General features: G+C 51.0%; 1 protein-coding gene across 1 annotated transcript; it reads right to left on the bottom strand.

Annotated features, from left to right (window-relative positions):
• Positions 1–1,663: 1,663 nt before the first annotated feature.
• On the bottom strand, positions 1,664–7,749 carry SLC30A1 (solute carrier family 30 member 1). Its single transcript, XM_077282313.1, has 2 exons — positions 6,705–7,749; positions 1,664–2,673 (listed from the first exon to the last, which is right to left on the bottom strand). Exons 1-2 carry the CDS (start codon positions 7,291–7,293, stop codon positions 1,796–1,798), a joined length of 1,467 nt encoding a protein of 488 aa, XP_077138428.1. The 5' UTR covers positions 7,294–7,749; the 3' UTR covers positions 1,664–1,795.
• Between the last annotated feature and the right edge of the window lie 6,255 nt (positions 7,750–14,004).

Here is a 14,004-nt window from a genome sequence, read left to right as displayed (position 1 = left end):
TGGGTCTTGGGGAGGGTGGGGGGGACGAGACCACGGCCGACACGGGAGGCTGACAGGACCGCGCAGGGCGTGCAAACTAAAGATACAGCCAGGTCACAGCGTCAAACACAAAAACTACAGAAGTGCAATTTTACTTGATCGGTGCTTTTTGCATAAATGTGCGCACTTGGGGCATCCGATGGCAGGCGACTCAATTAGTTTTATTTTTTTGGGTGGGCAGTTCAAGTGCATTGTGTCACAGTGTGATGCGGGGGGGGGGGGGGGGCTACAACAAAAGCCATCGATGCCCATTGATTGCAACAATTAGCAAAAAAAAAGTGCTGCATTCGTTAACGCGACCCTTCACCACTCCGGACAGGTCTTGGTTAGTATATGCCTCTAATCCATTTTACATGCGCTGGCCTGTCCCTCTGCTACTCCTCCTGGAAGGTAATAGATAACCATCAACTAATCAGAAGAACTGACTGGAGGAAGCTCAGAGGCCCCGCCGACAAGGGGGACCGGCGACCCGGCCATCACTTCATTCATACACTTCAAGGATGAGGAACAGCACAAGCCATTCCCTAAAATTGTCTTTTTTTTTCTTCTTTCTTATTTTCGGTAACGTCAAATATTTTAAAAGGGATTGTATTGATAAAAATTCTTCAAAAGAAATAAAACAATAAAAGTAACCAACATTCGCCCCTTTAAGCTGCCACAGATGCTGCTCTTGTCCCATTTATTCCCGGGCAGTTACCGACCACCACCATTAGCTGCCCAGAAGTAGACGGGAACTGACGCGGCAGTTATTTAAAAAGGGACAAGTATATTTGGGGGGGGGGGGGGAATAATTACTGGACAACCCCTTTAACAAAAACAGACAGGTCGCGTGAGGTGAAAGGTCCTCTTTAATGCTATAATCATCCCCTGAAACAGAGAGGACAGACATGAATATTATCGTCTGGCTCCATTTTCGATCATTTTACCGCTGACCATCACGGATGTGAAGACTTGTCGCACCCAAGTCTGCGGCCAGTTTTGCACCCCAGTCATAGCTCTGCCTTCCTATCTCCCGGCAGTTGCTGCTGGTTCAGAGTCTGTGGGGCATGTGCTTTTAAAAGACTGTTCACACAGGCAGACTAAAGAAAACCGTGCGCAATAGATCACTCCGTGCTCGTACGCCGCCATTACTCTCAGCAGAACGAGCCCCGCTTACGCAGGACGATACGCCGCTTGGAACAATTATTTTTTGCACTAGGCAAAAAAAACAAAAAACATTTCACCCGACGAACAAGCATTTTCCCGCATTGATCGGCTTACACTCCTGCGGTTGTCTCCGTCCGCACAGATCTTATGGATCTTCCTGAATGTATAGGGCCTGTATGGGACAAGATCGGTTCACGATACCATGAGCAAAGCGATCCAGCAAGGTAGGTGCAAAGTGCTCAAAAAAAAAAAACGGAGCCGCACACACGCAAAACACACACAACTCTTCCGACATCTCTGCCGTCCGTTTTCTTAAATAGCAAAAGAAACGAGAACTTTAAAGAAACAAGACGTCCACTCCACATTACAGCCTCTTGTCCTAGAGCGATGCCACGCGGGAAAATTAGGCCTGTAACATTGGACATCTATAGAATCAAACTAAAGGCAACTTTTTTGTTTTTGTTTTTGACCCCCCCCCCCCCCCCCCCTCCGATTGTGACATGTGGAATTCTGGACGTGAACCGTCGCAGATCGAGTCGTGATCATCCATGAGCGAGTCGGGAACCAGTCTCCCTTTTTGTATCGTCCCCTTACGGCTAGGAGCGGGGGCTCACACGGCGGAGTCCATGTCTATCGTCAGTTCGTTAGGGGTCTCGGAAGAATTAGTTCTCTTGGTTCTATGCTCCGGAGATTCACTAATCATCCCTAAGGTGGCCGCTCCGCAGCTGGTCTTCCTCGCCGAGATGTTTTTTTCAGAGTTCCCGCAGCACTGTTTGGGGGCGCACTGCGTTCTGCAGGAAAGTTCGCAGAGGGATATCCTAGAGCCAGACTCCACATTGGAAAATTCGGGCTGAATAGTGGTGGCGTGGATCCCTTCATCGTGGAAGAAGTCTTTAATCCGCTTGGCTACCTCCATATATGCGGTGGGGTCCTGGCATTTGATATGAGCCGTGGCAATGATGCGGCTCTCGGCCAGCTGCCACACGTGCAGTTCGTGGACGGCCTCGACACCATCAAGACTCTGGAGCTTTTGTTTCAAGGAGGTAATGTCAATTTGCTTGGGGACTGTTTGCAGCAGGATAAGGGCGGATTCTTTAAGAAGCGGGTAGGTTGTGTACAGCAATATACACACCATGATCACACACAGGGAGGGATCGAGGTACAACACCCAGCAAGGTCCAGCCACCTTGATCTGCGGTTCTTCTGCACTGTCATTCAGGGAAAGTGAGGTATGATTGATCTCTGGATGATCGGAGCAGTGGTCGTGAACACAAGGGTTGATGCACTTCTCACCCGATGGACAAGGGTTAAATACAAAGTAAAAGATCAAAGCGTTGACCACCACGATGACCGAGCCCAAGGCATCACCAAGAACATGGAGGAACACTCCGCGCATGTTCAGCTGAGAGCCGTCCTCATGGATTTCTCCAACGTAGTTTTGGACTATGTTGCCGTTCAGGCGATCTACTGCATGTTCTCCCAAAGCATCTGAAAAGAGAAGAGAGAGATCCATTATAGGTCCAAGCTGTCAGATCCATCAGTATCTGCACGTTCTCTGGAAGGTCTGGAAGCAGACCCCCCCCCACCGATCTCAAGGTTGTTTGGATAAACTCTTACTGAGCATGTGTGACCGTTACTGTCTATGAGTGGTGGTCGCACATGCTCAGTAAGGCTTTAGTCACACGGGAACTTTGTGCCCTACCATGCCTTAGATCAGTGGAGGTCTCGGCCACTGGACCCTTAGACATTTTTATTTAATCCTGGGAATTTTTTCTATTCTGTTGTTCATATGACAAACCATTTTAAGAGGTTAATTTTTGTATTTTATGCCATTTTAAAGGGTTTGTCTATAGGATGTGTGATAACTTGCACTGATTCTGAGAATGGGGCTCTGTTATCTCCAGCATTTCCAAAGACAGTGAATGGAGAGGTGATTAGCAGGCTTCATCACCAGTGAACAAATAAGTGGTCACCTACCCTACAGATATGTGAGGACTTTATGGTACAAACCCTTTAATAAACTTGGCCAAGAGTAAGGAATATTATAAGATATAACCAGTCACCCATCTGTCGAAACCTTCACCATTCCAGCACCATCACTCCAGTGGTTCCCAATGGATCTGCAGTGATGGCGGATCGCCCATAGTTCACTGCAACTGCTGCAGTCAGTCAATCACTGGTCTGAGCGGTCACTTGCCGTCAGTATTGAGGCCAGTGACCCTCCAAACGGTCATGTTTTCAGAATTACCCCAGCAAGGTACAGGTAATACAACCATAGTCCGTGCCACGGACCCTCTCTCTGAAGGACATCCTGAAATTACGACTCGTTAGGAGAATTTAAGGACCAAGTTCAGGTGACTGCAGTACGCTCCAAGACTGACGACGACCACCGGAGAGCCAGGATTTTACAAGATTCACCACTCAGACAATTTTCTTAAAATCCATGATCCCTTTTAGGGCAAGTCTCCGAATTGTAGAAGCACTTTTCAATAACCAGCCCCAACACCAGTGACCCTCCATAACATCCCTTCATCCCTACTCTGATAGTGGTGCTGTCTGCAAATGTGTCCAAACCCAAGATACCGCCTTTACCGTCCGGGTACAGCAACGGGGGCAATACGAAAAATCAGATCACCAGAACTACACGAAATATTGGCAAAAAAAAGTAAAGGAACGGAGATCTCAGAAATCGGGGAGCAAGTCTACTACAGAAGTTCTTGGATCATAAGGAAAGTCTATCATCTCACGACAATCCCAATTACTAAAGGATTAGGGGATTACTGGCTGATCGCTGGGACCCTCGGCCATCCCGAGACAGAACGGGTCCCGAGACATAACGAATTTAGAGGGGGGCACGGATATACCAGGCACTTTCCATTCACTTTTCTTGGAATCCCACACAGATGAGCGATTCCCAGAACTCATGGGGCAGCACATGGGACTGGGGACCCCCGATCTCCGCACAGGAGAGTTACCCAGAGGTGGGAGACTTATCGAACGTGTAATATTATGGCCACTGTGGCATCGGCTCACCATTCTGGCTAAAAGAGCAGGAAGCCATTCCCTGACATTTATATGGAGGGGCTGCTGCCTGCATCAGGAGCTTTCAGAAATCCCCCAACTCCTTTCCTGCAGCCTCCAGTGTCAGAGCCGACGATGTGTTATTTTCTGCCATCTGCACGGATCTCCACAAGATGCCAAGAGACTGATTCACCAGACAGAGCGTGACCAATTAATTAAATGGCACCTCCCTGGCACTGCAGCCGCCCGTGCCCCGGAGAACACGGGCATGAAAGTGGCACGAAAAATATTGGATTTTCAGAAATGCGGTCACCACTAATGACCCAAACTTAGATAGACAAGGGGCGGTCCGCACCCATCAGCCCATCAGAAGCCCACCACCCTCATTTATAACAGGAACGGTCCGCACCCATCAAAAGCCCACCACCCTCATTTATCACAGGGGCGGTCCGCACCCATCAGAAGCCCACCGCCCTCATTTATAACGGGAACGGTCCGCACCCATCAGAAGCCACCGCCCCCATTTATCACAGGAATGGTCCGCACCCATCAGAAGCCCACCGCCCTCATTTATCACAGGGGCGGTCCGCACCCATCAGAAGCCCACCGCCCTCATTTATCACAGGAGCGGTCTGCACCCATGAGAAGCCCACCGCCCTCTTATCACAGGAACGGTCCGCACCCATCAGAAGCCACCGCCCCCATTTATCACAGGAACGGTCTGCACCCATCAGAAGCCCACCGCGCTCATCACAGGAACAGACGCACCCATCAGAAGCCCACCACCCTCATTTATCACAGGGGCGGTCCGCACCCATCAGAAGCCCACAGCCCTCATTTATCACAGGGGTGGCCTGCACCCATCACCATCAGAAGCCCACCACCCTCATTTATCACAGGGGCGGTCCGCACCCATCAGAAGCCCACAGCCCTCATTTATCACAGGGGTGGCCTGCACCCATCACCATCAGAAGCCCACCACCCTCATTTATCACAGGAACGGTCCGCACCCATCAGAAGCCCACAGCCCTCATTTATCACAGGGGTGGCCTGCACCCATCACCATCAGAAGCCCACCACCCTCATTTATCACAGGAACGATCCGCACCCATCAGAAGCCCGCCACCCTCATTTATCACAGGGGCGGCCTGCACCCATCAGAAGCTCATCTCCCTCATTTATCACAGGGGCGGCCTGCAGCCGTCAGAAGCTCACCTCCATCATTTATCACAGGGGGGTCCGCGCCCATCAGAAGCCCACCACCCTCAAATTATCCCAGGAACGTTCCGCACCCATAAAAAGCCACTGACCACCTTTATCACAGGAACGGTCCACACCCATCACCATCAGAAGCCCACCACCCTCATTTATCACAAGAACGGTCCGCACCCATCAGAAGCCCACAGCCCTCATTTATCACAGGGGTGGCCTGCACCCATCACCATCAGAAGCCCGCCACCCTCATTTATCACAGGGGCGGCCTGCACCCGTCAGAAGCTCATCTCCATCATTTATCACAGGGGGGTCCGCGCCCATCAGAAGCCCACCGCCCTCAAATTATCCCAGGAACGTTCCGCACCCATAAAAAGCCACTGACCACCTTTATCACAGGAACGGTCCACACCCATCACCATCAGAAGCCCACCGCCCTCATTTATCACAGGGGTGGCCCGCACCCATCAGGTCACCGCCCCCATTTATTGCAGAGGTGGCCCGTGTCCATCACAAGCCTATAGCCCTCATATTATATATAAAGGCCACCTGATAGTACGAAGACCCCATTCAACAGCGTCCTATATTTAAGAGGTGGGCAGCACCCGTCAGAAGCCACAGCTACGCCCGGCACACTGGCTCTAGTGCCCCTTCCGTTCCTCCAGACATGGATCAGCCACAATACAACCACATACGCTGTGCAGTACGGTGACATCACACCTCCTACATGACATCACTGCTCTGCACAAACAGGACATCACGAGGGGCTCACACTATGACATCATGCAGGATCTATAGTAGACAGGATGACATCACAGGGTATCTATGCATATGTAAATTAGCACATGACATCATTATTACATCACACTCACTATAGGACAATGGGCGGGATCTAGACCTATGAAGATCGGAGGACCACACTACATACTATGACATCACACCCCCTTTATGACATCACAGGCTCAGAGGATGATCTGTCAGCACATACTAAGACCTCACACAGGATCTATACCAATGTAGCTAGGATGACATCACAGGCTGTCTATACATTAGATGACATCACACCCCCTCTATGACATCACAGGCTCTCCGCATATTGCATACTATGACGTCACACTGAAGCTACACCTATGTAGATGACATCACACCCCCCTATGACATCACACTGGAGCTACACCTATGTACGTGACATCACATCCCCCTATGACGTCACACTGAAGCTACACCTATGTAGATGACATCACAGGCTCTGTACACATGACATCCTCTGACGTCACGCTTCTCACCGTGTTTCCCGGGCACCACCTCCACCCCGGGCCCGTTCTCCACCAGGTTGTTGGTCTCCTCCCGGTCACGATCCTCCCCATCTCCCGCCGCTCTCTCCCGGCTCCGCGGAGTCTTCTTGGCCCCGTGCGAGTGCCCGTGTCCGGAGCCGCCGCCGCCGTGCGAGTGTCCGTGCGCGGCCCCGGCGCTGTCCCGGAACATGCACAGGCCGATGAGGTTGATGAGCAATCCGCCGAAGCCGACCCCGATGACGACCAGCGGCTGCTCGATGGCCTGCGGCTCGGTGAAGCGCTCCACGGCCTCCAGGATGATGGTGAAGCACAGGGCGGTGAGGAAGATCGCGTTCACCAGCGCGCCCATCACCCCGGCCCGGATCCAGCCGAACGTGTTCTTGTCGGTGGAGCGCGTCTTCTGGGCGAACCGCACGGCGATCAGCCCGACCACCAGCGCGATCACGTCGGACAGCATGTGGAAGGAGTCGGAGAGCATCGCCAGCGAGCCGGTGATCCGGCTCACCACCACCTCCGCCACGAAGAACACGAAGGTGAGGCCGAGCATACATAGCAGCCGCACACGGTTAGACTCCCACATCGTGACCAGCGATCCCCGGGCCGAGGACACGGTCCAAAGGTCAGCGCGGCGAGGGGACGGAGCGCGGCGCGGGGACGGGGCCCGGCGGCTGCAGGAGGCGGAGGAGGCCGCGCTGGATCACAGCCGGGGGGGAGCGCAGTGACCGGAGCCCGGCAGCGGCGGCAGCTTCTCCCTCACTGGGCATCTCTGACGTCCGGAGCAGGGAAATAATACAAACTTTTGCACCCGATACCGTCTTTTCCACACGGAGCAGAGATGACGAGGCCCCGCCCCTCTCCACGCCTGCCTGCTATTGGCTGAGCCGGGAGACGCGATGTGGTACATAGCGACAGCCGCCATTACACGGGCTGAGGAGGCGGGGCGGTTACTATGGAGACCAGCGAGGAGCTCCGGCCGGCGCCCTGCAGCTCCCTATAACCCGCCGTATACGGCCCATCTGCCTTATCTATGACGTCCCCGCTGTCCTTCACCAGCCAACCAGCTCCCGGCTTATTCACAGCTGTCGCTCCTAGCAACCAATCAGAGCTCAGCTTATAGTGCAGTGAGACAGGTTGAAAAATGAAAGAGGCTAGCTGATTGGTTGCTTGGGGCAACTGTACATGGGCCCTTCATCTGCCATAACTTTTGTTATTGTTCTGTGAATAGTTCTTTTCGGGCTCGTTCGTTGAGGGACGAGCTGTAGATTTTATCTTTACTGTTTAGGGGTCCATACGACTACTAACAACCATTCAGGAGCGCACCGCCCCCCTCACCGCCTGAAGATTGACGGTCCGGGCCGGTGGCATGGCTGAGCCGCCAGTCTGAACAGCGCTGACAAGATCCAGCGATGCGGTCAGCTTCGGGGAAGCGCTGACAAGCTTTATAGAAAAGAGCTTGTCAGCACGGCACTCCTTGCCCAGAAGAGCGACCACCGCTGATAGACGGCAGAGGTGGCCAGTAACCTAGGCAACGAGCAGTATTAAAAAAAATCCTTCGTTCTTGGAAACTAACAAAGTAGCTTGTTTTTTCAGATACTTTGCAATTTTCCCCAATTTTCTTGAGAATAAGGGCTCAAAACTGGCAAAAAAACCCCGCTGCAGGCCGCGATTGGCAGCGTATATCGGACGGCACTCGACCATACAAGTCTGTAGGTGCGTGCAAAACATCGGACTGCACTCGGATGTCATCAGAGTGCAGTTGTTGGCATGAGGCAATCATCGGATGCTTTCCAGTGTGAGCGAGTCCTAGGCTTTAACCCATTCTGTTGCCAATAAACCGTGCAACACAGACGCTATGGAAGGCAAAGGATGGAATGTTTTTTAAAAAAACAGAAACAAATGCAAAATATATTTTAAAGGTCATATTAAGGACGCAGTCAGATGGCCGAGATTGGACCGCAGTGCAGGGACTGGCCGGCGGCTGTCCCAACCATGACAGCTTCATGTATTTCTATTTTATCTTTAGATTGGGAAACATTTTTAGGGGGAGGTATATTTTTATTTTTATACATTTTTTAAGATATTTTTCTTCAGAGCAGACTTCCTCTCTGATGATAGTAAAGACTGCGGACCGTCAGCGCCCGCTGAATGTTTGCAGCGGTCATGTAACACAACAACGTCAGAAATCTCACACACACAGTTTGGGTTTTTTTGTCATCAGGATTTTGTGCTTTGCATGTTTTTTGCACAATGTCACTTCTTTCAGTGTTTTTTTCAATGTTTTTTCAGCGTTTTCCACCCATTGAAATGAATAAGTGGTGAAAAAAACACCAAGTATCATATTTAGCTGCGTTTTTTTGTGCCAAAACCTGATTCTATAGAATAGGACTTTTTTTTTTCAACACAAAACGTTATCAGCATGCACAAGAGACAAATCTAGCATGCCAAAACCGCCGCAAAAAAACGCAAGAAAAACCAAGGAGAACACGCTTTTTCTGCAGCTTCTTTCCTGCCAAGAGATCAGGTTATGCTAATGTAAGGAGGTGGAACACAAGAAGAGTCCGGGGGCGGTTACCTTCTCTGCTCTGTGCCTGGAACCATTGAGCTGTGCTACAGGTTCCCCAGGGGGCAGACAAAAAGATGGGGACAGGAAGGAAGCCGGGCAGAGAGCGGGAAAGGCGCGCGCGCGAGTGGCAGAGCGGTGTGCAGCGGTCAGGGCAGGACGCAGCTGCGCGCCGGGTAGGAGAGAGGGCTCCCGGTCAGAGGACAAATGCAGGGAGATTGCCCAGAAAGACTGCATCTTGTGAGTACATGAAAGCAGACTCTGCTGTGACTGGAGAGGGGCGCCTTGACACCCGTGCAGAGACAGTGGCCGTGCAGAGACTGTGACCCCTGGTACCCACGGTATCAGTGGGGAGCCCCTGATTCCTGTTAAGAGACTTAATAATAGATTGACCATCTTTTTCCCGGGATAGGCTGTGCTGTAAAAGCTAAAGACTCAGAGCCTGTGCATACCACATTAACTCCCGAAACCCCAGGCGGCGGGTTCCTAGAGACTACTCAGCCCACGGACAACAGAGGGACGACAAGTGCCGCTGTTTCTCAGAGGCTACGTTGGAGAAGACAACCCTTCAAGCATACCTCCCAACTTTTGAAGATGGGAAAGAGGGACAAAGTTTGCGGCGCGCAACACGGCAAATTTTAGGCCTCGCCTCTGACCACACCCATTCATAATTAGTCACACCCATATCCACGTCCCAACCACAACCATTTAGCACTGCTGATCACACTGTTTCATATACAATAATTCTAAACTAAAAAATATGGCCACACAGTGCTCCATACTGTATAATGGCCACACAATGCTCCATACTGTATAATGGCCACACAGTGCTCCATACTGTATAATGGCCACACAATGCTCCATACTGTATAATGACTGCACATGATGCTCCATACTGTATATTGGCTGCACATGATGCTCCATACTGTATAATGGCCACACATGATACTCCATACTGTATAATGACCGCACAGGGTGCTCCATACTGTATAATGACCGCACGTGATGCTCCATACTGTATAATGACCGCACGTGATGCTCCATACTGTATAATGACCGCACATGATGCTCCATACTGTATATTGGCTGCACATGATGCTGCATACTGTATATTGGCTGCACATGATGCTCCATACTGTATATTGGCTGCACATGATGCTCCATACTGTATATTGGCTGCACATGATGCTCCATACTGTATAATGGCCACATGATGCTCCATACTGTATAATGACCACACATGATGCTCCATACTGTATAATGACCACACATGATGCTCCATACTGTATAATGACCGCACATGATGCTCCATACTGTATAATGACTGCACATGATGCTCCATACTGAATATTGGCTGCACATGATGCTCCATACTGTATAATGACTGCACATGATGCTCCATACTGTATAATGGCCCCACATGATGCTCCATACTGTATAATGGCCCCACATGATGCTCCATACTGTATAATGGCCGCACATGATACTTTGTACCATATAATGGCCACACATAGCTACTCCTACACACGCGGCTGTGCTCCGTACACTTTGTACACACGGCTCTGCTCCGTACACACGCGCTCCGCTCCATACACCTCGTACACACGCGGCTCCGCTCCGTACACCTCGTACACATTCAGTTCCGCTCCGTACACCTCGTACACATTCAGCTCCGCTCCATACACCTCGTACACACACGGCTCCGCTCCACACACCTCATACACACACGGCTCCGCTCCATACACCTCGTACACACGCGGCTCCGCTCCGTACACCTCGTACACATTCAGTTCCGCTCCGTACACCTCGTACACATTCAGCTCCGCTCCATACACCTCGTACACACACGGCTCCGCTCCACACACCTCATACACACACGGCTTCCCTCCATACACCTCGTACACACACGGCTCCGCTTCATACACCTCATACAGACACGGCTCCGCTCCATACACCTCATACACGCACGGCTCTGCTCCGTAACCTCATACACACATGGCTCCGCTCCATACACCTCGCACACACGGCTCCGCTCCATACACCTCGCACACACACGGCTCCGCTCCATACACCTCGCACACACACGACTCCGCTCCATACACCTCGTACACACACGGCTCCGCTCCATACATCTCGTGCACACACGGCTCCGCTCCATACACCTCGTACACACACGGCTCCGCTCCATACACCTCGTACACACACGGCTCCGCTCCATACACCTCGTACACACACGGCTCCGCTCCATACACCTCGTACACACACGGCTCCGCTCCATACACCTCGTACACACACGGCTCCGCTCCATACACCTCGTACACACACGGCTCCGCTCCATACACCTCGTGCACACATGGCTCTGCTACATCCACCTCATACACACATTGCTTTGCTCCATACACCTCATACACATACGGCTCCGCTCCATACACCTCATACACACATTGCTCCGCTCCATACACCTCATACACACACGGCTCCGCTCCATACACCTCGTACACACGGCTCCGCTCCATACACCTCGTACACACATGGCTCCGCTCCATACACCTCGTACACACGGCTCCGCTCCATACACCTCACACACACACGGCTCCGCTTCATTCACCTCGCACACACACACGGCTCTGCTACATCCACACTGTACACCTCCTGACCCCACACAAGGCATTACCTCATCAAGCAACCAGCACAGCCGAGTCCTGCAATCCACGGAGGTCCCGATCATGTGACCCCTGACTCCTCCCCTCCTGTGACCTCATCACAGGTCCTGTGCGCAGAAAGCAGGCAGCCATATGGAAGGGTAAGGGCCCGGGGCATGGCTTAACACAAGGGGGCGTGTCGGCTGCTTCTCACTCCTGCTGTCTGCGGGATCAGAGCGTCCCGTGCGGGAGTGTGGGGCAAAGGCTCAAAACCGGGACAGTCCCGCACAATGAGGGACGGTTGGGAGCTATGCTTCAAGCAAGTCCTCATCAGACTGATAAGTGTTCTTTTTCTCAAGAAATCCCGCTTAATTCTGTTGCACTGTTTGACTCCCATATTTTGCACCGTTATCTTTTCAGTTCATATTCTACTGTTTTCTCCCTGCGAGGAGAATATTGTCCCTGTTAATAAATTCCCCCCCAACAGTTGGTCTGCCTGTTCTGTGGTGACATACTCAACCCTGCACCCTATTACACTGCAGAAAAAAAAACGCTGAAAAAACGCCTAGTGTGAACATAGCCTTAAAATGTATGGACTGTCACAGACATGGTAATGGGTTGGTGCTGGTTTGGAACAATAAATCCCTTCCTAATCATTAGGAATGATCCGATCTGTAATTTGAAAATCCTATCATGTCATATAGATGCCGGATTAAAGGAAGTTTACTGTGTGATATATTTTTGTTGCGGGTGTACAGTAATCATCCTTGTTCTGGGTCATGAAGCTCGGAGGAACAATTCTCTTCTTAAAAGCAGATGCCTTTGGAGTAGATGAAGCTGACGCTCTCCTTCGCCTAATGTGAAATATTCCCTCAGGTCCTTTCAGGAATATACATCATTATTAACCCCTTTCCAAGAGAAGACATTTCTCCTTGTATAGATCTCTACGTACAGATATCCCATGTGTTCCCCGTCTCAGCATAACATTAAACCCTGAACTCTTAGGCTACTTTCACACTAGCGTTAACTGCAATACGTCGCAAATGCGTAGTTTTGCCGAAAATACGCATCCAGCAAAAGTTCTTGCTGGATACGTTTTTTCGTCATAGACTAACATTAGCGACGCATTTGCGACGCATTGCCAAACGTCGCGTCCGTTTTGCGACGCTTGGGCGTGTGTTAGCGGACCGTCGGGAGAAAAAAACCTTGCATGTAACTTTTTTGCTCCCGACGGTCCGCTTTTTCCGACCGCGCATGCGCGGCCGGAACTCCGCCCCCACCTCCCCGCACTTCCCCGCACCTCACAATGGGGCAGCGGATGCGTTGGAAAAATACATCCGCTGCCCCCATTGTGCGGCGGAGACCACGCTAGCGTCGGGAACGTCGGCCCGACGCACAGCGACGGGTCTTTCCCGACGCTAGTGTGAAAGTAGCCTTACATAAAATGTGCTTTCCTCTCGGCTTCCTTCCCCATTCAGGTTTGCGCTGGGAACCCAATTTGTGCAAGTGCAAAGTAACGTATTTATGCATTTTCCATACTGCCGTCTCCTGCTATGACTCAGCAGCACGGAGACATGAACACAATGGAGGAGCCTCAGATTAATTCAGTAATAAACAAGAACGAGTGCGGACAGCTTTATACAGTGGCTTGCGAAAGGAATTACCCCCTTGGCTTTTTACTTATTTTGTTACATTACAACCTGTGTTTAAATATTTTTGTAATCCAATTTTTCTGTGATGCATCTGTACTAAATGGTCTAAGTCGGTGAAGTGAGAAAAATATAGGCATAAATTATATTTAAGGGATCAAAAAACAAAAAATTGTCATGTGTATATGTATTTACCCCTTTTGCTATGAAGCCCCGAAAAATTTCTATGCAAGCGATTCTCTTCATAAGTCACATACTTAGTGACAGGACGTCCCCCTGGGTGCAATATAAGTGTCACTATATACCCTTTACCTTTTCTGAAAGGCCGCAGAGGATGCAACACCATTAACAAGAGGCCCCACTAACCAAACACCACCATGAAGACCAAGGAGATCTCCAAACCAGTCCGGGACAAAGTTGTTGAGAATTACAAGTCAGGG

The sequence above is a fragment of the Ranitomeya variabilis genome, chromosome 2 (genome assembly GCF_051348905.1).
Source record: "Ranitomeya variabilis isolate aRanVar5 chromosome 2, aRanVar5.hap1, whole genome shotgun sequence".
Classification (NCBI taxonomy): domain Eukaryota; kingdom Metazoa; phylum Chordata; class Amphibia; order Anura; family Dendrobatidae; genus Ranitomeya; species Ranitomeya variabilis.
Note: the sequence above shows the minus strand (reverse complement) of the source record. Positions and strands in the feature narration are given on the sequence as shown.